Genomic DNA, 26,430 nt, shown 5'->3' with positions numbered 1-26,430 from the left:
GGTTAAACAAATTTATGAATTGTTCAAGACACATTTTTAAGGTTTTTGAAATAATGTCTTGTAAAATATAGAATATAAATTATACAACAAACCGAAATATTATCATCTATAATTTTAGATAATATGTATATTTTACTATTAATGGTGTTTAGAGGCATTTATTTTTCAAAACCATCTTTTTTTAAAAAAAAATTAAATGAATATTACTTCCAAATGTGTCATTTTTCCCAAAATACTCATAATTTTCAAACCCAGAGGATAATTTTGTCATTGTTTCCCTTAAGCTTTAATGAAGGAATCAACGTGCAAAATATTAAAAATGGTCAAACAACCAATTTAATTTATTTTGGACCACCCGGTATGGATTTACCTGATTAATTAATTAATTTTGGTCCAATTACCGACCATGTCTCAGTCCTAACTAGGATGTATAAGCAGGGGCTCAACAGTATTTAAAATTGATCCTCCACTATTAAACATTTTCTGCACATAACTTTATTCTAAAAATTAGCCCAAAGAGGATAAACTTATAAATGTTAGCTATTTATAAGATTTTCAGTTGCAGACAAAAAATAATAACAAAAATAAAGAAAGGAGAAAAAGATATGTCCATATTTATTAATGAAAGACAACTTCTCTTTTATTTATTTTTTTTTTTATTACAAAATAATATCAACAATTCAGAAAGATCATATTTTTAAGTTCTATATCTACATTCGGAATATACCATATTTTGTATCAGAAATAGGTGCATTATAACAAGCAGATAAACTCAAACCTAATATCTTCCTCGTATCAATAGGATCAATTATTCCATCATCCCAAATCCTGAAAAAAAGTAATAATCAATGTAATTATACACTTTATATGAAATAGTTTCAAAATTTTCTTTTAAAGAAAAACTGATGCTTGTTAATTATTATAAATTGAAAGTCTCATAGGAATTATCAATAGATATCATTTTTTTTCAATAAATAATACCTTGCTGTAGAAAAATAAGGACTTGATTCCTTTTCAAACTGAGAAAGTATCGGTTCTGAAATCTTCTTTTCCTCTTCTGCTGTCATCTAGTGAATCACAAAAAAATTAATTGTGCACATATTTAAAATGTTAAACACTTATAATGAAAACTTACAGATATATTTTATAGTAAAAAATGCTAATTTTGAAAAATTCAACTGAATATTATTATTTTTTTTTAAATAGAAATAAACAAGTTAATGTTTTGAATAACATCAGAATAATGGCATGGTAATTAAATCTAGTGTGTTCCAAATCAGTCTTTTGGAGTGTTAAAGTGGCAGTTTGGATTTGGTCAGGTAGGAGTAGCATTAAATAAATTTTTGTTCCTTATAATAATATAATTAAATTATTAAATTAATATTATTGTTAAACTAGATAAATTTGAGACAAATTTAGAACTTCTGATAGATATTTAAACACTCTATAAAAAAAATTAAATTTAGTTTTTTAATTTCTATTTTAGTATTTTTGAAAAATATTATTTCTAAAATAACAGTACTTCTAGATCTTATTCTGATAATAGTTAAAGCAAGCATTACTATTTTATTCTTGCGTTTATGCTGTTCCTGAGCAATCTGAGTCATCACTCCAGCCGCTTGCTCTCCTCCCATCACACTTATTCTAGCATTTGGCCAAATGTAGAGAAATCTTGGGCTGAAAAGATTGAAATATTTCACAGTTATATTTTATGATATAATAATATATAATTAATCATAAATTCAAAGAAATTACTAATCCTTGCATAAAACTAATGCTCTTGAGAATAACATTTTGAAATCAATACATTTCTTCTTCTTTATATACTCCAATAGTACTTTTTCTTTTATGATTTCTTAGCCCTCTTAGATCAGTGTGTGAAATATGTTTGTACAATCCTTTAAAAATTGGCGATCTTTAATTATAAATATATTCATGCTATTAGTGTTGAAGAGTTTCAGGTAGGGGTTTGTCATTGTCGATTTTTAATGTACCTATTTCAACCCTTTTGATACCTGAAGAGAATTGTTCTTAAGTACTGATACTAGCATCAACATCCTTATTATGATTTTTATAATGATTTGGCACCAATATTGCAAAACAATATCTCATAATTAAATCAAACTAGATGCAGCTTTGGTTACAGTCTCAACTACTCTAAACATTAACAATCCGGCCCAATCAATGCTGTTGGTCGATCTTCATTCCTCACCTCCTAATGATTTTGGTTTATTGATAATCTCAGGAAATCATTGTTTATCACTAGTTCTGCTGACAGATCCCTAGTTTCAGATTAGTCTGAGGTTGACATAAGTACTAAAAATACAAGCAGAAATCTCATATATTAACAGACCAGATGAAAAAGGACATTCTTTCTTTATACCTCAGGTCAATAGGATATACTTGACTGCATGAAATTGCTGTGACTAAATTAAATAATAAACAATTACCTAAGAATTACACTGAAATAATACTTCCAGGTTAAATAATTTATATTTTTTAGGAATTAAATAATTACCTATAAGCTCGACCACACATCCCGTAATTTCCTGCTCCATAGGAACCACCAATAATTAAAGTGATTTTAGGAACCTTAGCACAAGAAACAGCTGTTACCACTTTAGCACCGTTTTTTGCTATTCCTCCAACTTCAGCATCACGTCCAACCATGAATCCTTTAAACATGATCCTTTTATCAGCTACTATCATTGTTCTCATTAATTTTTGAATACAATATTACCAAAAATCTTTGATTGTTTTTTTTTCTACATGAAAAACAATAATTTTAATTCTGAATTATTTATTTGTTTACATTCATTATTAAGAAGAAATAAAATGTATAATCTAGAAGAATTACTCAAAATAATTTGATGATTTATTTAAGAAATCATAAATACTTACCAGTAATATTTTGAAGGAAAATCAGAGGTATATTTCTCTGGCAGCACAGTTCTATAAAATGAGTGCCCTATATTAAAATTAGAAATTTAATAAAAACTGATAAAGAAAACAATAAGATAAATCTAGACATTATTTTAGGTGTATTAAAAATGTTACTAATTAAAAGAAACTATTCCTACCATATATGTCGATAATAAAATCAATACCAAAATGTAAACTATCAAGGACTAATGTTTGATAAGAGACTGACGTGGGGTTGATGCATTGAAGAAAAATGCAAGAGATTATATCTTCCACTCTGGAGCTAGAATTTATTAAATTAAAAAAAAATAAAAAAGTTAGGAAGCACACAATAATAAGAATTATAACTGCCAAATGCATAATTGATATCATGGTATTATACATCAAGAGGAGGTTGAAAAGTTCTGCAGATGAGAGACCTGTAATTTTATTTTATCTACAATTATACTATTGAGAAGGTGCGTAGCAGTACCTACTCAATGGTATTTTTTTCTTACTCGTTCCTAACATTGCATTCCTTCATTGCTTTTTTTGACAGGCAATAAACTGACTGTCGAAATTAGATTAGACAGTTGGATTTGCAATAAAGTTTAAAAAAAAAATGTAGTATTTGAAATGAAAATGAAAGTATGAACCACTATAATCCATAAAGGGCCAGGAGTTCAGTACTTTGTAAAATATTACTGTTTCTTGAACAACAGTTGGGCAAGGAGCTGATTTTTTCAAGATCACACTCAACCAACAGATTTTTCCCCAATTAGGGGTACCCACTTTATGGGGCTGACTGGGCTGCAGAGGGCTCCCCGAATCCAAAGGGTTGACTCAGCTACAGCAACAGAATAAATAATTATAATAAAAAATATCCATTAGGTCTCAACATATTTATTTTCTTATTACTCCACTCCTAAGTTTCGGCCATTCTCAAGGATTACTTATTTTTAATATCACAGCTAAAATGTTATTAAAAATTTGCAGGCATTTTGCCTTTGTTAAAATATATGTTAGTCTATGAATCTATTTTAATCCACTGATTTACTTTTTCTAGTATTATTCAATTTATACTTTCTACTACAACCTTATCACTCAATTTATCAACAACAGATAGTATAAACTGAATAATATTAGAAAAATTAAATCAATGGATAAAAATAGGTTGATAGACTAAAATATATTTTTACAAAGGCACAATTGCATGCAACTTTTTTTTATAACATTGTAGCTGTGAAATTAAAAGATCTTTCAGATTGGTTGAAGCATAGTAGTGGAGTAACAAGAAAATAAATATGTTAAGACCAAATAGATATTTTTTAATATAATTGATAAATAAATCAGTCTCAATCAAGAATTTAAATTGTATATAAGTATATCTGCCACAGCCAGATTCGAATCCGGGTCCTTTGATTATTTGATCATTATTTCCTGAAATACACTTTTAAAATAAGAACATGTCTAGAGTAATAAAACTATTTCTTTTTTATCATGAAAAAACAACAAGTAATTTGTAAAAGCATTTAGTCTCAAATTCGAAAAGTTCCAACTAAAATATATATATATATAGATATTAAATAAATAAATCTTAAATCATAAAATGTCTAAATAACATTAAATGTTAAAATTTTACAAACCCTATAATATAATCTAAAGATAATAATATTTTATAAATTCTATATAATGTAAATATTCTTTTCATGGATTTCTAAAATATTTTTCAACAAAATAAAAATACTTTTGAATCATTCTTTGAGTTTTAAAAATAAAACTTCAAATAGCTATGGATTTATTAATGAGTAATACAAACCTTTAGAGCTGATTCAGAAAATAAGACACCATTGTTTCCAATAATGCCAATATCATGACCAAACAGGGTAGCAAAACCTGTAACTAAAGTAGTTCCATACTTCTTCTTAAACTCAAAAAACTTTGAACCATCTACAAACCTCGCTATAACCTGAAAACAAAATAAATAGTTCCAAATAATAAGTATATGAATACTTATAATAACAATTATTTTTAAAACTTGAATCAGCAGTTTGTAACATTAAAAAATGAATTGGGTCTAGTAAGATTTAATTATTATTTTTTTTAAATCATAATAATACAATTTTAATATAAATATAAAGTTCTTTTCTATTTTAAGATCCTTTGAATCCAAAAAAATTATCTTTTGAAAAATGTTTGATCATTGTTCTATACTGTTGCTCTAATGACCTTTGTTCTGAATCATTTTCGATAAAACTTTAACAGCATGTAGATTCATTTAGAGTTATGAGGAGCACCAAGTAAAAATCTTCCACAAAGGTATTGCAATTACAATTTTCTAATTATAAATTGAGACTCAGAAAAAACAATGTACGTAGGTATGTAAAAGGTATGTTGATGAAAATTCATATTTTCTTCTTCCTCTTAGCATGGAGTGGCAGATCAATCCATCTAGCTCACTAATCTCGGTCCTTAATAGCCTTCTCACCTCCTGAATGGTGATTCTCTTGCTACCCCTAATCTAAGTTATTTCTCTGAGCTCAAGTTAATTGATTTCTCAAAGTCAGATTAATTGATTTGAAATAAAGAATAACTCATGTGTAGGCATATTTTTCTTTAAATGATTAAAAAAGCATTTTTTCCTTTATTATTATTTTCCAAATGTTGCTGAACTGAATTCAATGAAAATTTGTAGGTATTGAAATACATTTTTAATAAAAACAGATTATATAAAAAAAATTAATAATCAGGTATTTACTTTTTCCTTGGCTTACTACCTTTGATACGCCCTTATATTATGTTCTCTCCTGCTAGCTCTCTAAGATTATAAATAATAATTCGAGATAACAGATAGTTGAGGAAGCATTTAAATGATTTGTTTTCTATCAAGTTCACTTTTTTTTTTCTTCACTCAGAGCAAATATCAATGGCATAAATAACTAGAAGACAATTTAGATATTTGATAATAAAGAAAAATATTAATCAACACATATATGTCAGAGAATACACTGTACAATAATTGTAACAAATAATAAAGACTAATGCTTACAACATTCCAGAAAATTTATATTTATCATTAAACAAAAAAAACCTTATATTAAAAATTGTAAAAAACTTACTTCACGTATGTCATATATTTTCTTAAGATTAGTTCCAGTAATCCCATACAACTCTTTTGGATCCCAAACAGGGGGTTCAAAATTTTTATTAGTAATATTTTTATTTTTTTTACTGTTCAAACGTTTTATTATCTCTTGGGTTATATGAAGTGCATGTTTATCATTATTCGCAAAGTGATCAGTCACTCCTGATGTACTAAAAGTAAAACAGTGTCACAATTAAAACTGTGAATAGAAACAGAGGAGCTCTAGAGCATGCTGAATGAGTAAAATATTGTTCAGGCTATAAAATTTGAAAGACTTAAGTGGATAAACTATTGTCAGGTAAGGTTTAAATGGGTTTATATGTGTGTCTGATAGATTGAAAACAAAAATAATCTTAACTAAGGCTGATTATACATTTTATGGTGAAGGCCTGCACTCTATTGGACAGATTATGCTGCAACAATTATATGAAAATAAACTGAATGGAGGCAATACCTGACGAGAAAGAATGATGAGTGTAGGTGGAAGAAGTGAAAATCCAACATGGTACTACTTGAGAGAGTGAGAGTTTAATTAATTATAACAAAGTTAAGTCAAATAACATTAAATTAATTTTAATATAAATTATCAGACACTATAGAATAAAGATTATAACATATCATTTCTAAATTAACAATTAATCCCACCTTAAAATCAATTTTTAAATATTGTTTATTGATCTGAAATTATAAAATACAATGTTAAACCTGCAGTGAAGCTCTGCTCCACCTAAATCTTCAGATGTCACAATCTCTCCAGTTGCTGCTTTGACTAAGGGTGGTCCTGCAAGAAAAATAGTTCCTTTTCCTTTAACTATAATCGATTCATCGGCCATTGATGGAAGATATGCCCCTCCTGCAGTACAGGAGCCCATAACTACCGCTATCTAAACAGGTATAAGTACTTTTCAAGAAACAAGAAATAATTTCATCTTTGTTACCACAAAAACAAACAAACAAAAGTTTATGTACAATTAATTGAAGAGCTCTAAAAAAATTATAATTTAAATTTCATCAAACTTTTTATGGATAAGAAAAACCGTCCAATTTTTGACTTGACATATTTTCAGTTTTAGCATACAAGAACTTTTGTTAAAGATTAAGGACTGATTAATTGCTAGCACCAAACATATTAAGTCTGAAAACAGCTTAAACTAATGAAAAAGTTTTTTATACTGAAAAATCATTTTGTAATTATATCCTTTTTAGAGAGAGCTACACAATCAATGGCATACAAATTATTCAAATACCTGAGGTATTCCACTTGCTGACATGTTTGCTTGATTGTAAAATATTCTCCCAAAACTGTCTGCATCAGCAAAAATACTGGCTTGATGAGGGAGATTAGCCCCACCAGAGTCGACAAGGTAGATACACGGAAGGTGGTTTTCCTCAGCAATCGTTTGTGCTCTAAGGTGTTTCTTAACAGTTGAAGGATAATATGTCCCTCCTTTCACTGTAGCATCATTAGCTATTACCATACATAGCTTCCTAATAAAAAAATAAAACCATCAGATGTTAAAAGAAGAACAGAGTGCTCATTTTTTATATGTTGAGGCTCAGCATTAATACCACTCATTTTTATTATTCTCTTGTATAGGAAAAAATAATTATCAGAATTCATCATCTCTCTTTTTTTAAAAATGGGATATATTATAGCAGTAGTCCATTCCTTTGGCCGAAATGCATGAAATGGCAGAGGAACTAAAATCAAGGCTAGCCAATGGGAATAGATGTTGATTTGCCATAAGAAAAATTCTGAATTAAAGAGCCCTTTCTCACAGGATCAAGATAATGGTGTATAAAAAACTTGTAAGTCTTATTAAATTTTTTTTAATTATTGAGGTGTTAACTAAGGCATCAGAAAAAAAGTTGTTTGCACAGAAGAGAAGTTTTTTGTGCAGAATCTATGGCCCAGTATGTGAAAATGGACAACGAAGAATCCATACTAATGATGATTTGTGTCAGAAATATTTGAAACTGGATCTGGTTTCAATTGCAAGAAAAAGTCTAATTAGATTGCTAGAACATAGCCTATATGCCCAGGGAATCAGTCCCTAAAGGGTTACTCAAGAGCAACATGGTAGAGGAAGACCACGCTTGAGGTGGCTGGATAAAGTAAAGAAAATTCTGAAAAAAATTGGGCATTAGAAGATAGTGGAGGCTTGCCCACGATAGAAGAGAGTGGAGAAAGACTATAAGAGAGGACTAAGTTTTTGTAGGACTGTAGCACCGATAAGAATTATGATTAAATACTGTACCTAGTTATGTTTAATATTCAAAAATTATGAAGAATGTTATTTTTTTTTTATTATAATTAGAAAATGGGTTGTATATTTTTCTTGAAAATATTGCCATTACTATAAACTAGATATCGATTCTTTTGACAATTTTAATTTGTTCCTCTATTTGATAAAATGAAGTACAACATAATTCTTAAAGTATTTTCACAATTATTAATTTGAATGTATGAAAAAAATTGAACCTATAATATAATGGGTCTTTACAAGGACCTAGACTTCATTCATACCAATCTATGGCAACATCACCATAAAAGCATGACCAAATAAAAAAAATATATATGTTCCAAAATCTACACTATTAACAGTTGATATAGAAACTGTTGAGGCCTAGATTGTTAAGGTAGAATCCTGATAATCTTATCAGAAGCTTTGCCAGTTCTATTTAGTTTGGTTTTTAAATAAAATCTGTAGTATTATCACGACCACTAACCGAGAAACCAAAAATGAAACCGAGTTGCCAACAGGCAAGGGTGGTATGAAAATAAAATAAAAATATTAAATTAATAAACTGGAAGTTACCCTGAAATCCTACCAATTCCAGTGATGATGCCAGCAGAAGGAACTTCATCAGTCCCATACATGTTGTAAGCAGCTAATGGAGAAATCTCTAAAAAAGGAGTTCCTGGATCCAGTAATCCATCAATTCTCTCTCTCACAAGCAATTTACCCTAAGAAAAATGATCTTTTATTTATTGTCCAATGGGATAAATTAAAAATATATATATAAATATATAAGCAGTCCACGCTACAATATTTTTTAATTAAAGTAATTTTAAAACTGTTAATAATACATTACCATATGATTATTATTATGGCACCATGGTTCTGCAAAAACCCAGGCCTAATCCACTACAGCCAACCAATATACACAGTCTCTTGCTTTCTCTTTCCATCTGCCAACCTTCAAATCCTCCTCCACATCGTCCAACCGTCTGATCCGGGAATGACCTCTTTTTCATTTTCCATCTGGTTTGCCATAAACTATCTTTTTGGTATCCTTTTATCGGGCATCCTCTCAAAGTGACCTAACAATCTTATTCTTGCTCTTTTGACTAAAGCCATGATGCTGGGTTCCCTGAATAGATCCATCATTCCTTCATCTTCTCCAAATTCCATTCTCTGAAACTTCTCCCCATATCCTTCTCAATACTTCCCATGTACTTTCTCTCCCAGGATTTGAGCATTGTCCTGCTTTTCTTGTCAAGGGCCATGTTTCTCTCCCATAGATCACCACTGGCCTTACGATGGTTTTGTAAATGACCACTCTCATTCTTATAGAGAGAGCTCTAAACTTCAATATTTTTTGCAGAGAGAAATAACATCTATTTCCAGCTGCTATCCTGGCCTCTATTTCGCTCTCTACTTTGTTGACATCTGTAACCAGGCTTCCCAGGTACTTAAACTGGTTTACATAACTAAAACTGTAGTCTCTTCCTTATTCTTTCTCAAACTTTTCATGTACACCATCTTGTCTTCATTCATCTTAAGCCCCAATTCATATGCTGCTTCTTCAAATTCTATATGATTAATCAGCTTTATTTCATTATTGGCACCCAAAGAATAATTTAACTTGAAAAATAATGATTTTATGACCAAGTAAGAAGGTGATAACCCAACTGTTGCTAGTGCTGCACAGCCAACCTTGAAACTGGCCTTGGAATCCCAATTATTAAAGAAGGCCTTGATTCGACCCTGTTTTTTGGGTCTTACCACTATTTTTGTATTCTGAATGCAAGATAGAGTGTCACTATATATATATTAGTGAGAACTAAATATATATATAGAAATGGCACTGCTATGTTAGCCATTAATTTATTGCATTTAGTCCCTGTACCTTAGAGTAAAAAAGCTCATCCCGACCATTCTATTTGGCTAAAAGATTGGCATTTTTATTTGGTTCCATTCTCTCTATTTTATTTATTTTTTGCAAAAATTATCACCATCCTCTTTATCAATTTTTTTTCTAATTCTTCTAAATCATATATACTTAGTAAATACAATCAGTTATTTAAAAGGGACTAAACAAAAATTAACTAAGCAAGTAGATCTAAAGTTTTGCCAAGTCTAGGAAACATTTAATCATATTGTCAATAGGAGAAAGACATAAGTTTGAATTGAATTTGATATCTTTAACAGGGGAATAGCTAAATCTTAATTTATAATTAAGTTTGAAGAAAAAATATTTAATGTTATACCTTTGATGTATGTCTTTGAATAGCAACATCACCTCCTCCTCTAGTTACTTTTTGTGTTTTTTCTTTCAACTCTTTTACTAACAGTTCCATTGCCTCTTTATTTTTCTGCAAATATAGAAAACCAATTTACCAGTATTAATGATTGTAATTAAAACAGATATTATTAAATGCATATTTATAACTATAAAATCACCGAGATGAAGCAGGGAATCAATACATACAGAGAAACAATACTGTCATATGAGTTTATGCTACTAGTGATATCAAAATTTAAGTTTTAATAATATTATAATACTTACCACATAATCAGGACATGACTTGTTGACTTGGCTCCCTATAATATCTCGTTTGGAAGAGCTGATGTATCTAATTCCATTTCGAAAAACAGATCTACTCATTTTTAATATAACCATTTTGCTTTTTTTCTAAAAACTGAAGTCACTATAAATTATTAATAAATAATATAAATTATTACTTCAGCTATAATTTCTAAGGTTTCTTTAGATATTTTATACCTAATATCCTTGTTTCTTAAAATATATTCTTTATTCCTCAATCACAATTAATTATTCACAAAATTAATGAAACACTCCATGCATTATTACATTCTTTGGAACAAAATTTTTTCTTTTATATTATAGTATGAAATTTAAATCATTAACATGTTATGATAGTAACTTGAATTAATACTATAGAATAATTATATTTATACTAACTTAAATCATAAAAGTTTTATTAAAATCAATTTAACAAAATTTATATAAAAATAATATGCTTATGGCAATACAGAACAGCTTTGATTCGACCATATAATACTGGTTATCTAATAGCTAGCTGTTCATCAAAAGATAAGGACATGTGATAACTATTGCTTGATAACAATAAATGTAAATTAAAAAATGTTAGCAGTTTTCTCAACATATTTATTCTGCATATTTATTTTTAATTTATAAATTCAAATCAGTCTTAAGATTAAAGACAACGAATCTGCTAAAACTGTGTGAACTCATATCAACAAGTAATTATGACTTTGAAGAGCTGATTAATTGAAAAGTTAATTCCAAATTAATTGTAAAATTAAAAATATGAAACTAAAGGTTATTTTTTTCTTAAAAATCTTTTCAATTTTTTTTAAAGTCTAATTGACCTCTGCTATTGTTTTTTTTTCCTTTTAATTGATTAAAATTTCTAAAGGATTTTCATTCTTCAGGTCTGAATAAAAGAAAAAATCTGTTGAATTTAATGGAAAATATTAGTGTAAGTTTTAAAGAATATTAAGGTACAAACAGGAACGATTTTCTCATATAATCATTTTAGACAATATAACTTTTGGTATTGACTTCCATAATTGGTATATCTACATAATAACAATTAAAGTAAGGCACAGAAATAGTTATTTATTAATTATAAATCTTCAACATCAACTTAAGCAGGCTCAGCAGCATGTTTTAAAGCATTCAAAAACAAAGATTCAAAATTCAAAATGTATCAATTTAAACTATGTTTGATTATTTTTTGTGTTATTTTCTGTATATTTCATTGAATGTCATATTCATATTCTGATTTCTTTACTTTCCAAATCATTGTTCATACCATTCCCTGTAAATGAACGAACTGCTATAATGTGGTATGACCAAACAAAAACTATTATTTAAATAAGATTTATGTCATATTTCTCCCACCTCACATTTTTCAGTACATTTATTTTACCATGTATATACTGTAATTACCTTTCCAATGAAATATTCATCACAAATATGGTGATCTATCATCAGAAATCCCCTTATAATATCCCTAAGGAGGGTCAAACCTTGTGAAATTTTCGGTATTTCTAGAAAAGCAGCTTATTTTGTGTTTTACATATGGCAAATCTAACAAATTTTTTAATATGGATTAATATTAACCAATATTTTTTCTTTTTAAGTTGGCTATTTACCATTTATTTTAATATTTATTTACCAATTATTACCTCTGCAAATACTGAAATTAATTGAACTGATATTTATAATCAGTAATTTGTTATTTGTTTTCCACTAAATAAAACATAGTGGTAGTGAAAAGAAAAGCAATTTATCCCAAATCCTACTAGTTCCTACTCAAAGGATTATTTAAAGAAAATAAATACTTTGGTTATTGGTGCATCCTTTTTCTATCATTATAAGTATTATTTTAAAATTATATTTTTTATATTCAAAAAATATTTATGAAGTCTATGTGTGAGCTAGTAAGTACACCATTTGATATATGTGTTACTTGATGTATTTTTTTACTTTTTCTGATGGTTTTTCTGAATATTGTTATGAAAAATAATTGTTACATGATGATATTGACCAAATTTAAGGCATTTGTACTTAAATTATTTCATGAATAACTACAGTTCTAGACAACATAAAAATTTTCTTTTTCATACATTATTTAAAAATAAATATTTCAAAAAGTATTTAAGATATAAAAAAAAATTCACAAAGTTATAAGAGTGACAAATAAAAATATCTCAAAAATCTGAAACCATGGATTTCATGACCTAGATAATGTGATGATTAATAGATGATTAATAGATATAGATGATATATTGGCCCTTAGTTTACCTCCAGGGATTCACACCCTTCCTTGCAGAGGGGGGGATATACAGATATGCTACATACATCATATCTCGATTTAAAATAAGTTTGCAAAGAGTTTTTTTGGTTTGTTAAAGATGAAAATATTTAAATTAATCAATCTTATTGTGATATGCTATTGGTCTGATTTATCTAAATTGTAATAATGTTATCATCTAAAGTGTTAATTAACATTGACCGTCTTTCCGTCTTTCCATATTTACAGATTTTAATTTTAATTGGCGTTATTAAACTTTCACTAAATTTAAAAGTTACTAAATCGTAATTTTATGTTCGTTTATGAAAATGGTAAAATCCTATTACTACAAGTTTATAATGAGTGTTGGTATTTCTGATTCTTCAGCGATTTCTTTGTCAGCTGATTTTTCGCCTTACTGATCTTCTAATCGTTTGGTTATTTTTTCAAATTCTTTAAAACAATCATGTTTTCTTCAAGATTTGCCAATATTGCTAGAAATTTCACCACTTCAGCTATTAGACGAGGAGGTCATGGAGGAGTCCCGGGAGAGGTTAGTTTCATGTATGAGTTGATATTGTGAATATTTATTCCACGCCTGGAAAGAATCTCATAAATGGTTTTGATTTCAGAATTTGCCCTTTAGCCTGGACAATCGTTTTAAAATAACTGCGTTGTTCATTGTATTTTTTGGTTCTGGACTGGCTGCACCATTCCTTGTACTCAGACATCAGATGTTGAAGCAGTAGTTTCCAAATTTTAAGTATTTAGTCAAGTTAAAAGATATGTGTACATATTTGTATAGCTGCTAAAGTTATTATTTCAAGTAAATATAATGTAAAGATCCACCATCCTGTTAATTTTCAGTGATCTGACTCATAGAAGTTGGATATAATCAGCTGTAATTTCTATTTATAAATAAAACTTGAAATTTTATTTCAATTGTTTATTTTTCCTATTTCATAATCATATTTAGATGTAAGTATGGGTCTTATTTCATATTCTTGTAATAATTACGAGGATTCAGTTCGTCAAATTTTTTTTATTATGATTGAAAAATGATTTTTAGTACTATTGACATTCATTTGTCAGATGTTTTTGTTTTATTAATATTGTTTGGTTATTTTTTTTTTAGGTTTATATTATGTTCAAAAATATATTTTTATTTCTTTGTGCTGTAGCAAGGAGTTATTTTGTTTTAAAATATTGGTCTTTTCAAAAATTTCCTGCTTAATTGTTGAATGATATTGTCTATTTTATTATTTAAATATTTACTGATAAGCTCAAGTGATATGTAACTGCCATCTTTATCACTTAATTTATCAGTTAGATTTATCCTTGTTTGAAATAAGTCTGGAGTGTTTTATCAATTTAAATGGTGAAAGTGTTCATCAAATGATAATTCATTTAATATTGCTGTGTTACTAAGGAACAGCTATTGGTCAGTAGCAGCAGGTGGTGTAAGTATGGTTGCTGTGCAAAAAGTCAATAATTCACCCTCCTAGGGGTTGTGTAGTAGAGGGTGGAAATGGAAGCAGCATGAAAATACTTAACTGAATCAGTGCAAAATAATCTACATTCAAAATGACTTCACTAATACATCAATTTTTATTATACCAAGCCAACTTTATTCTTGATATTCAAAATATGTAAGTACTGTGTGTGTATATACTTTAAAATATTCAATTGAAGTTTTGTTAGGTAATTATTTTATCTTAATTTAATTTAAGATTAATTATTGAATTGACTGGTTTTATTCATTGACAGATTTTTTTTAAATAAACTAGCTAAAATTATTTAACATGTAAGCTTATTTTCTTTTTATTTATACAGTCATTTATTGTCATTATTTGGTTTTTTATCAACAGAATTGGTGAAGACAATTACTTCCTGAAGAAAGTTTCCAAGTTCAGTGATCCATTCTATGCTATTTCAATACTGTTTCCAGTATTTTCTTCTCTGGATAACAAATTGGGTGTACAGGTTTTATTAGTTTCATCTTTTACTGAATGGGCAAATAATATTTTAAAATGGTGAGTTGACTTGTGTTTTGACATAATTACATATTTCAAAGTTTATGGGATTTGTTATTGTTACGAAGATCTCTTAGTAAATTGAATAAGTATTAAGTTTATTTGTTACAAAAGGATTTGCCTTTTATGAGCACAGCATATATAATAAATTGGATGAGTTACCTTTCTAAGTAATTTTCAAATTATTTCTTGTTTTTATTTATGAATATCTTAATGAAACCATTTGAAGCATGAACAGTTGTTCAGTTAGCTAAAAGTTTTATTTTATTAGGCTTTAATTTTTAAATATTCTTGTATTTTACACACAACTATATGATTGAGGTATGCCATCGTAACTGTAATTTTTTGAATATTTAGTTGCAAAACACAACAAAGTTATTCAATAATTATCTTTTAATGTAAACAATCATGTTGTATTCTTCACCTGTAATGAAATGTCGGAATTCCATTACTTATTAGTTGGGGGACTGTCATTCTCATTTTGTTAACTGATCAATTGAAATTTTGAAAAGGATTCATCTGTAAAAATTAAAATTTTTCAGGAGATACAAAACACTGAATTTCTTTTGAATTATTGAAGTCAGTTCAGTTTTATTTTTTCTTAATTACTGATCATTGTGTACGCTATTACTTTGCAAATATCTTTGCACTCTATGAATGGAGATCCCTTGCAAAATTTACAGTTCAGTTCTATTAAATATTATTCACTTTAAGACAGTACAGCATTATTCATAATTGATAGTTATATTCTGGACGATTTTTATAGGACACTACGTGAGAACAGACCTTATTGGTGGGTAGCAGAGGCACAAGTAAACGTCCCTATTCGACAAACTGATATAACTTGTGAAACTGGGGCTGGCTCTCCTTCAGGACATGTTATGGGTGCTGCTGCTTTGCTTTATGTGCTTCTACAATGGGTGTATGGTTGGGTTTCTGCAATAACTCCTGCAAATAAGTAAGTCTCTATTTTTTAGGTTTATTAATACATAAATAATTCAGTATATCCTCCAATACACACTATACACGGCTCCATCATAGATTGATTTATAAAATAAATATATTAATAATGAAGTATAAAAATTCTCTGTAATGTTTATTCTAAAAAAATACCTGTTTACCATGAAAATCAACAATGGTAAACTTCTTTAAGTTAAAATTCTAATATGCAGTAATATTGATCAGAGAAATTTATATGTATTTGGAAAGTACATACTTTCTTGTTTTATTTTTCAGAAGGAATTTTAAAGCTGCTGTTTATATTTTTTTTTGGATGCTTTATTTAATAATAATATGTTTGGTTACTTTGTCACGTGTGAATAATGCGGCACATTTTATACATCAGTGTTTCCTAGGAGCAATATTAGGTTTGTAATTCTTTCATGCCAGTATGAATTTCATTTTAATTACACCATTTTTTTAAAAATAAATCTTTTACTTTTCTTTTCAGGACTTTTAACTGCAATGTTATTAGTTAAAGATGGTAAATGGACCCTTAGGAGAAAAATTAACGCATGTTCAAGGTCGAAGATGATTTTCTTAGCGTTTTTAATCACATCATTGACTGTTGGATATTATTTTCTTCTCAGAATTTTCGGTAAGAATGCCAGGTTAATAGTTTTATTAACAGTGAATTATTTATGTCTGCAAACCATTTGATATACTAGTAAAAGCTTTATAAGAATCATTGACCATCTGAATCTGAAATATTAATTAATTAATATTGAAGTATTAAATAATGAATTAATATTGAAATATTAATCTGTTACCATGTTGCTTGTGGCCAGCATTTCCTTTTCACTTTGGAATTCTAATCATCATTTATTATTATGTAGTTACTAAATATATAATGCTTGTTTTGCCTATCCATAGTCCTGTCACAAAGCTGGAGTCATCAGAATGGCAATGGAGAGACAAATATTTAATATTCACTATTAGTACTTCTTAGCAGTGAGAAGTCGAATTCTCAATTTTTTTTGGAATTAAACTTCTTTCATGCTCCAAATTTTCAACAAAAAAGAGAAAAATTGTATTAGTACAAAAAAAATGTTGCTATGTATCAGTTTCTAGTTATCAGCTTGGTATTTTTCTCGTTATTTTTTTTTCTTAAAGTCTTAAAGAGTTTTTCCCTACTAACCCAGCAGATGTGTCGCCTTGAGCATTTTGCTCATGTTGGGAAATATACATCTTTATGTTTCTAGTATTTCATCTTTTGTTTATACTTTTGTCTACCTTCTGTTTACCCTTTAATGTTGTTATTTCCAATTTTACAAAAAAAAAAAATAGTATAAATCCTCTACTATGAGATAAATGCTCACGGAACACCTGTTAGGCAGGAAAAGAAGTAGGACACTCCTGCCAGGTTAAGTTAGTTTGTCTATATTCAAGAAAATTGTACTAAAAGCTTCAATTAAGGATGAGTTTGAAACTATTCTTTATGTTAAGTATCATTTATGATTGAAAGATTAAGACTAATTACAGCTAAATAAATATTTTCTTTTAAAAGTAATTAGGTACTCTATTTCGTTTTTATACTCCTCAGTTGTACATGTAAGAATACTTTTTTTAAAATAAAAGGTGGTTCATGGACGTAGTTAGGGCCGTCCGTAGCTCAGTGGTTAAGACACAGTCTTAACAATTTTATGTCTATTGGCGGTATCAGTTCGAATCCGGTCTGGGGCGTCGACTTTTTTCATTGAGTGGCAGTCACACAAAATGAAAAACTTTGATCCCCAACCATGGTTAGGCAGTATAGGACTCCATTGGGAGTCTTGTCCAAGAGAGAAAAAAAAAAAATGGACGTAGTTATGCATTATGAAACAGATTAAATACAAATATTTTCCATCCTCAATGATGTAGAAATTTTCGGGTGACTATTAATTTCCTTTCTTGTAAATTTTTAGCACATATTCAACTAATTTTTGATTCCAGGAACTGATCCAGGCTGGAGTATCAAGATGGCTTTTAAATGGTGTGAAAATCCACATTTTATTAGTTTGAATACTACAACTGTATACTCAGTTGTTCGGGACTGTGGTTGTTTTTTTGCAATAGCTATTGCTTGTCCTGTTAAGCGAAGGTTAGTATTTAATTTTTATTATAACCAACTTTTTTTTTTTTACTTGGAATACATCTTTGGACTTTTGAATGTTGAATTGAAGAAACTTCAATTAACGATTTTAAGAAATACTGGATCCATAAAAGCTGAGAATTTATTAAATTTTATGTTATCATGTGACTTGAGTTAGTGAAAATTTTCCATTCTGTGTATTGTAGTAGCATATTAAAAACATGTTTTAGTTTTTTGTTTGAATGAATCATTGTTCTAGTTTTTTATACCTTCCTGGTTTTGGCTTATCAGGTGAGTTGCTCAAAATATGAACTGGTATTTATTAGTACAGGATCACTGATCCTATGCCTGTGGTGAATATTCTTGTTTAAGCTACTCAATTAGTTGCTAATCAGAACATTGGTAGCTTAACTATCCATTCTAAGTGGTTATAATTGAATCTTGGTCCTTATACATGAACAAATTAGTGCCTCTTGCTGGATTTTCCTTATTTTTAGTAAATATACACAAACCCTTTTATTCACATATTAATTCTAATAAACCAAAATTGAAGTTGCCATAATAAATAATTCTTAATATAACACATTTTTTTTTTGTTTTTAGGAAGTTTTATCCCATCGTTGGTGTAACAGCTACATCATTATTTGTTATAGGTGTTAAGATGCTCCGACCTCTGTTGCCAAGTAATGATCCTTTTCAATTTTACTTATGTCACTTTTTAGATAACGTTTTTACTTATTTTTGTCTATTAGTGGTTGTACCATACATTGCATCACTTGTTAAAATCAAAGAAAAGAAACAGTAGGCTTGGCATAATATTTATTTATATTATTTTTAAAATGATATACTGAACTTTTTTTAACCAAAAGAATATTTACTAATTATAAAACTGAAACCTTTTTATTATAATTTGTCATTGATCTTAAGAAGAGGAGGTGTGGAGGGAGTAAAAATACTTGTAACAGACTGAACTAGTTAATTTCCAAAGATTATAGCCTTATTATTTATTTGTAAATTAATTTAGGTTCAAATTTATTTATAGTTTATATTTAAGAATATTACCATTTATTAATTAATTACTAAAATATTTATAAACCTAAATGCTGGAAGGTTTATTGTGATAAATTAACCTGTGCTTTTCTTAACCCTTCTAGTATAATCGTTTTTATGCAAGTTTATTTAAATTTTTCCTTGATTTAATTCATAATTAAGTAATTACTTATGTGCACTTACTTTAAACTGAATTTAATATAAAGTGAATGTATATGTCTGCGTCATTTCAGGATAAATTATTTTCATTGATTTCTTAATGTGTATACTAATTATAAAGAATCCTGATTATAATTATTGAGCAAAGTAGATATAAGTTCTGTTCCAACATAACTCTGGAACAGAAAAATCATACAACACATAGGCTGACCAGTTTGATTATAGTTTTGAATCGTTTTGGAACAAACCTTGATGTAATGAAGAAGATGATGGTTTAGAGTGTGGTTAGAAATGACACGTTGCATGTTTAATTACTCTTATTTATTTTTGAGCACATCCTCAGCAATCATCTCCTTTGTGGAATCATTATTATTTCATTTGTACTAAGTTCCAATTAAATCTTACTAGTCATGTAGGCTGTTTTTATTCCTTTTGAAAAATATTCTGACTCATGAACCTACATACTCTAGAAAATGAACTACCTTATGCTAAAACCTTTGCCAGGTATAAATTATCGAAAATACTTATTTATGTAAGAGATTATTATTGTAGAAAAAGTGTGTAGGTTTTAGAATTATTATTTTATATTGTTCTAGGATAAATTTGTTTTTTATACTACTACTTTCAATTAAAGTATAAACATAAACTCCTCTTTCCTCTGAGTTTATAAAAAAAGGCATGATGAGTATATTAATAATTAATATTATAGATGCAAAATAGCAATGCTACATTTGCCTCATATCATTGTAGAAGTCAATTTATGCTGTAATATTTTATATGACTGGTTTATAGTTTCTAGAATTTTTATTGAATATTAAAAGTTTATACAATTTAAGAAAGTCTCCAATTTTGAGTATTTAAGTGTATTTAGCAGTGGTTCTTGACATTTTAGTAATCAGCAACTCTTTATCTAAAAATAATTGTTGCATCTCCTTACATCTAAAAATATATTTTCGCATACCTCTGAAAAATATGCTTCTATTTATAGAGTTTAGAAATCAGATCTTTTAGAATATAATCTATTTATTTAGAAGTTACCACAAAGGTTTTCATGTAAAAACAGAGCAAATTAGTATTTATTTATATTTTAAAGAACCTCAAAATCGCTACACATACTTACCAATCCAGTTCTATAATGCATTAATGGTAATTAATGCAATAAGAATAAACTAAAGGAAGAAAGTAGAGAGTATCAAGTGTCAATGAACAATTAACTAGTTTCTCCCAAGTGAGACCTTAAAAGTGGCTGATACCCTGGTCAAGAATTACTGCTCCATAATAATATCAATAAGACTTATTTTAAAATAAAACACAACTAATTTATATGAAATTCGCAAATTGTTTCCATTTGTTGACTGAAGCCAAAAGTCAACCCCTCCTGCTTCAAAGGTCATTAGAGAATGATTTTAAGTATACTTGTTGATTCTCAAAATAAAATATTTATACATAGTAACCCCAATATTTTATATCTTTTTGTTGTGAATTCCATTATGGATTACTGTTTCTACAAATCAGTAAATAATGTCAAGTTTTGAAATACCTCAATTAGAAGTTAATTATGTAGCATATTATAAATCTTTACATTCGATGAAATATCTCATAAGAATATATTTATAGTCATATATATTAGTATTTATAGTGATAGTTTTATAAAATGTCGAGTAAAGAGTAACTAAGTCCTTAAATTGATAGTTAAGTACTTTTACATTACTTTGCGCAATGTCAGTTACCACATTGATGTGATCCTAACCCTCAATGGGATAGATAGTTCTGAAAGACCCATGGAAATATTTATTTGTCTTACACTTTGGTGTTCTGAGCATTCTATCATTCTTTAAAAAGTACTGTAATAAATGCTTTATATTGATTATATGATTTGATATAAAATGTAGATAAATCATTTTAAATGGGTCCAACAGACCCACCTGTCTTGTTGTAGGTTAATTATATTTTTACAATGACTATTTACTTTTATTTTTCTAATTCAAATGGCAAATCGCAGCTGCTTGTTTTAAAATGTGCATACTATTAATATTTTAAGGAATAAGAAATACCCTTGTCAAAATGCTTGCCCAAAGAGCATGGCCAAACTTTTTTTATATCAATTTGCTATTCATACGCATGAGATTGAAGTTCCTTTGTATTGATTGGTGCTACTAATAATGATTATTGTTTACCATTATTTTATTAGGTTCTACTTTTTTTTTCTATGTATGTATTTTTTCCATTAAGAAACAAGTACAATATAGTGATGCCATTTGCTATACCCTAGGACATGCTTGGTAAGGAATTATACTGGATACATTTACTGAAGTCATGGAAATGTATTCTTGTTCAATTACTGTAGAATTAGTAAAAATATTGATTTTTCTTTTTTACTCCATGAGCCTATTAAAAAAAAAATTGTAAAACAAAAGATTAAAATTTGATTTAGTCTCACTTTTTTTTTTTTTTATCATATGCTATATGTATCACCTTATCCTTTCCTACCCCTTCCTCTTTGTACAGGTATGATTATTGCGAAAAGAAGTTCACTGGTGTTAATAAATAATTAAAATAAGTGTTGTCAAAGTTGTAATGTGACATTTTAGGAAAAATTGTGATTTTCGTTTGGATGAATAGTTTGAATAAATACTCCTTTCTATTTCGCACCTTGTTTCATTTTTCTGAAACTTAAATTTTGCATGTTTTCGAAAATTAAAAATTGAGTTTTCCTATCTCAAATAGGTATGAAAAAATCATTAAATTCAATTTTTCTCAGATTCCTATCTTTGTTACATATCCAGACCTGCTGTTAAGGAATATGTTTCTTGTATAAGTAGTAATATAATGTTTTTATGATAAACCTTAATCCTCATTATTATTATTATTTACAAAAAAACACTTTAAAAATTTAGTGGGGGTGACCGACTACTTTCCCACGGCCTGATTACTATTATAAATAATTGTTATTTTATTTATTAATTATTCTTATTACGTTTTCTTGAGTAAAACAGTTTTTTTTTTTATCAAATCAACATAAAGTTTACCAACCAACTTTAATCTTTCTCCCAGAAATTACAATTTTTATATATATTATTATTACTTTTATATCTTATATATATATTATTATTACTTTATATATTTAGAAAATAGCACATTAGCAACATTATGAAACTAGAATACTCTTTCTTATAATTCTTTATTATTCTTTCATATAATTGGTAATATTGGTTTTTGACAATAGTTCAATTTATTTTTGTACTTTTTAGTTCAACTTTTTTAAATATATGATTTGAACCTCTTTACTGTTGAAGTTACATATGTCTTACTCTCAAAAGAAATAGTGATAGTAAGACAATATTTAAAAATTAATAATTGTTTTAAAAAGAGCTATGCTGTTCTGAAAATAAAATGGTCAGGTATCAGAACCAAAAAGTGAAAATATAAGTTTAAGAAGAAAAATAATCTGCATGAAAAATGAGTCCATAATTTAATTGATATTTGTGTATTAATACAAACATGTTTAGTTCTTATTTTTGGGTTTTGCTATTTCTCTAATTTATTTTTAAAAGAGTGTAAAACGTTTTTTATATCATCATTAACTTTAATTCTTCTCTGATAGACCTTTTTGGACAAAACAAAAGACAAAATCAAATATATATCTGTATAAAATAAAAGATATAATTCTTTAAAAAAATAATAAAATAAATTTACATTAAGATTATTGGCCATTGGAATTTGTTATCTCATTCTACTAGGAAAGGTGAATACACTATTCTAGGAAGTCTGGTATAATGACCCTATATTAGTAAGTATTGAATATTTTAGAGAATTGTATTGGCTGTGGATATATAATGAAGGTATAATGCTAGATAAAAGATGAAATAAAATTTTGAGTTATACATTATGTACACTTAATGTTAAAAAATTGTCATATTTTCATTATATATATGTCTAATATTTTTTTTTTTTTGTTGGGATGTTTTTTAAATTTGATATTACACAGGTAATGAATTCAAACTTAATTACTAATTTTTTAATATACTTTTTTTGTTTGTTTCGATATTTCATTTCCCCCTAATCATACAATTTATCCTTACTTTAGATCTCCTTACATTGCATTCCTATTGTCAAATAATCACCTATAGTCAATTTACTAACATTATTTCCATATATTCACTTGTACACATTCTTGCTCTGCAGTCACATTGTGATGTTTTTGACTGTTATAGATCAAAATTTCATTAATATGTACTGAACATAATACTTAAGGCGTTTTTTCCTCAATCAAATTATTTTCATTTCACATCAGGTTACACCAGTCCTGAGTAATTTGAGTTAATATTAGCCCTTACAAATGAAAAAAAAATGCATGTTCTTCAAAACATAAATAGCTCCCATTGGAATTATTATTTCTGGACTTTGTAATAAGGGAGGAATAAACAAACAAAAATTTCATTTGAAACTGGTCAAGCAACAAATTACTTTTTTTCTGGGACACATAAAAAGGATGTATGCTGTTGATATAGACATCACAATTAACTATTTTTATCCCTTGTGAGAAAATGACCCCACAAGCATATTTGTACTGAATTTCCCAAAGGGGATACATACAATGATCATAGGTCATCTTTTTTTTTTTTTCCTTACAAACTAACAGTATGAAAGAGAACATTTATTAACATTAAATACAAACAATGCTACAGAGTAAAGTATTGTATAGAAGCTGTTTTACTCATGGACTATATCCTAGCTATTTATTTAGGTAAACCAAATCTGTTATAAAAGGAGCAATTTTTATGATATAATAAATTACAAAAACAACTGTGGATAGAATACAGTTATAGCTACAATAATAATAGAAAAAATCCTATACTTCTAGAAAAAAAATGAAAAATCTCTTTAATCATTATTTGAACCTAATTTCTTCAAATCTACTCAAGCCTCTTATCAACTTGAAAAAATATATCCTCCATTTCCTATAACTTTAATTACCGAATTACTAGCTTTGATTACCGAATATATTTGACTAAATACAAAATGTTAAAGTAGTTAAGTACGAAGGAAAACAGTTAAACAGGAAACGCTTCAATCCAACCTTGTTTAAATGCTCTACCCATTTACAGAATTCCAGGCTGAGGCCAAGTGGAACGAGTAACCTAACCTTCAGAATATTTAATCAATTTCTTCTATTCTAGATATAGATCTTAAGTTTAAAGTAACACTTCGTTAATTCAATTCCCTCAATATTGTTTTTTCCTCATTCTCATACTTATATATGGAATATACAGTAAGTATTGCGATAGTGAATAATTTCGAGTCTGGATTTTCAATGGAAATATACTTTTTCAGTTTCTTAAATTCAAATAAAAAGGCCTCACAATATTTCGTTGAGTGTGTTCGTGTGTATGTAAACATGCTAGGTCAAAAATGTTAAGTTGCACGAAACTGAAATGATTCATTTTAGGTAGATTTTAAAGTGATGTAACGGCAAATTTGTGTCTAAAATCGACTTACCGATAGTGACCAGTTACTTTAACATCGCTCTTACTCATAATTACAATTATCTAGAAATTGGCTTAGTTTTTAAAAATCGTTTTATTAATCTAAAATTGTCATTTAACATTATAATATCAATTTTCATTGTTTTATCAATGAAATATCATCGTTATGTTGATGACATACATACGTGTAAGAATTTTTGTGATAAGTCTGATTATTATATTTTAAAACCTGTACCTGACTTTTTTATTTGTAACCTGTACAAGAGACTGTAAAAATGGTTGTTCTTAACAAAACATTCTTTAGGACAGCAGTTCTTTTGAATAGAAATACCTGAATAAGGGGGCGATAAAAGTTTCCTCCATGCCGGGCGGCAGATACCGAAGCTACGCCTCTGTCTCTTCCCCTACTTCTCTACCTCGCCCCTAATCATGAGGCGTGCCGTTTAGGCTTCACTTTTCCTACCTGCTTAACCTTTCCATTATACTCCTCGTTCAAGGCTGCTAACGTCCAAGGAAACCTTAAAATGTTTTTAGACGATCGAAAAATCGGGTAGTGAGTAAAAGTAGGCAGGAACCAGTTTCCATAACTACTGACAAAACGGTCCAATGCTATTAGTACCCTTTCCTGTTGTTACACCCAAATCTAGTCTGGGATCCATCACTTTCCCTCGAATCTAGAGCTCTGCTCACCGTGGTAAAGTATATAAGGAATATTCTGTCCAGACCAGGTAAATTGAGAGTTACACTCACCAGATCCAAGAGAAAGTGTTTTGTATAATTGTGCCCTTGACTAGATATGAGCAGAGCTTCGGAAATAGTGATGAAAAATCCTATCGTCTAGGACCATTATACCATTATCGTCGGGACCACTCTCTCAGGGACCCCCACACGACAATCATTCAAAATCCAGACTGATAACACTGACTTGAATTAAGAATAAATCTCCCAACACTATCAGCCCGATTGACGCTTGTAGATGATATATCGAGCAGTAAGGATCTCTCTTTCGATTCCCAATAAACATAAAGCTTGTTTGATCATTATTTTGAAATTGCATGCAAGATACAGTAAAAAACACGATTTGAACGAAGCAACTAAAGCCTCCACTAAACTTTCTCAGTATCTCCTCCACTGTAAATTTTAAATAATTTCAATTTTTTTTTTTTTTGCAATCCATAATTTTTCCTTTACACATTCAATCTGGGCGCCTATCATTGGTTTTATTGTCATTCCAACTGACCTTATAAGGGTGCCCCATCACCTACTTTCCGTTACCGTCTTCCCTCTTCCACTGGTCCGTTATTTTACCTAAACTGTTACCCTCGAGAAAGTTATCTCGGACAAAGTATATTTATAGTTTAAAGTCATTCCCTCCATACATGATTTATATTTTGTATAACTAGTTTATTCTCCAGGCATTTACGAAGTTTTTGGTGCTAAAAAAGTACAGAAACTTCTACTAACCTCTTAAGCTCAAGACTTTTTCTTGAAAAAAAATTTTTTTCTACTTTTAC

The 26,430-nt window shown here is 28.4% G+C and overlaps 2 protein-coding genes across 4 annotated transcripts; one reads left to right on the top strand and one right to left on the bottom strand.

Moving 5' to 3' along the window:
- Positions 1–621: 621 nt before the first annotated feature.
- Mccc2 (methylcrotonyl-CoA carboxylase subunit 2) lies at positions 622–11,361 on the bottom strand. 3 transcript variants are annotated; one of them, XM_014431631.3, is made up of 13 exons: positions 11,258–11,361; positions 10,841–10,973; positions 10,542–10,646; positions 8,866–9,014; positions 7,294–7,534; positions 6,752–6,930; positions 6,021–6,216; positions 4,721–4,870; positions 2,902–2,968; positions 2,519–2,675; positions 1,563–1,677; positions 982–1,067; positions 622–828 (listed from the first exon to the last, which is right to left on the bottom strand). In XM_014431631.3, the coding sequence occupies exons 2-13, from the start codon at positions 10,952–10,954 to the stop codon at positions 711–713; spliced, it is 1,677 nt and encodes a 558-aa protein (XP_014287117.1). In that variant the 5' UTR covers positions 10,955–10,973; positions 11,258–11,361; the 3' UTR covers positions 622–710. The 3 variants fall into 3 exon arrangements, with proteins under 3 accessions (XP_014287117.1, XP_014287116.1, XP_014287114.1); XM_014431630.3 differs by having other exon boundaries at positions 10,841–10,982; positions 11,258–11,358; XM_014431628.3 differs by lacking the exon at positions 11,258–11,361 and adding an exon at positions 11,057–11,217 and having other exon boundaries at positions 623–828.
- Positions 11,362–13,584: 2,223 nt separating this feature from the next.
- On the top strand, positions 13,585–19,026 carry G6P (Glucose-6-Phosphatase). The gene is made up of 7 exons (XM_067052957.1): positions 13,585–13,671; positions 14,952–15,151; positions 15,918–16,109; positions 16,741–16,748; positions 18,083–18,230; positions 18,825–18,904; positions 18,974–19,026. Exons 1-7 carry the CDS (start codon positions 13,585–13,587, stop codon positions 19,024–19,026), a joined length of 768 nt encoding a protein of 255 aa, XP_066909058.1.
- Positions 19,027–26,430: the final 7,404 nt, after the last annotated feature.

Source organism: Halyomorpha halys, unplaced genomic scaffold (genome assembly GCF_000696795.3).
Source record: "Halyomorpha halys isolate HHAL.00 unplaced genomic scaffold, Hhal_1.1 Scaffold992.1, whole genome shotgun sequence".
Classification (NCBI taxonomy): Eukaryota; Metazoa; Arthropoda; class Insecta; order Hemiptera; family Pentatomidae; genus Halyomorpha; species Halyomorpha halys.
This window is presented reverse-complemented; position numbering and strand designations above follow the sequence as displayed.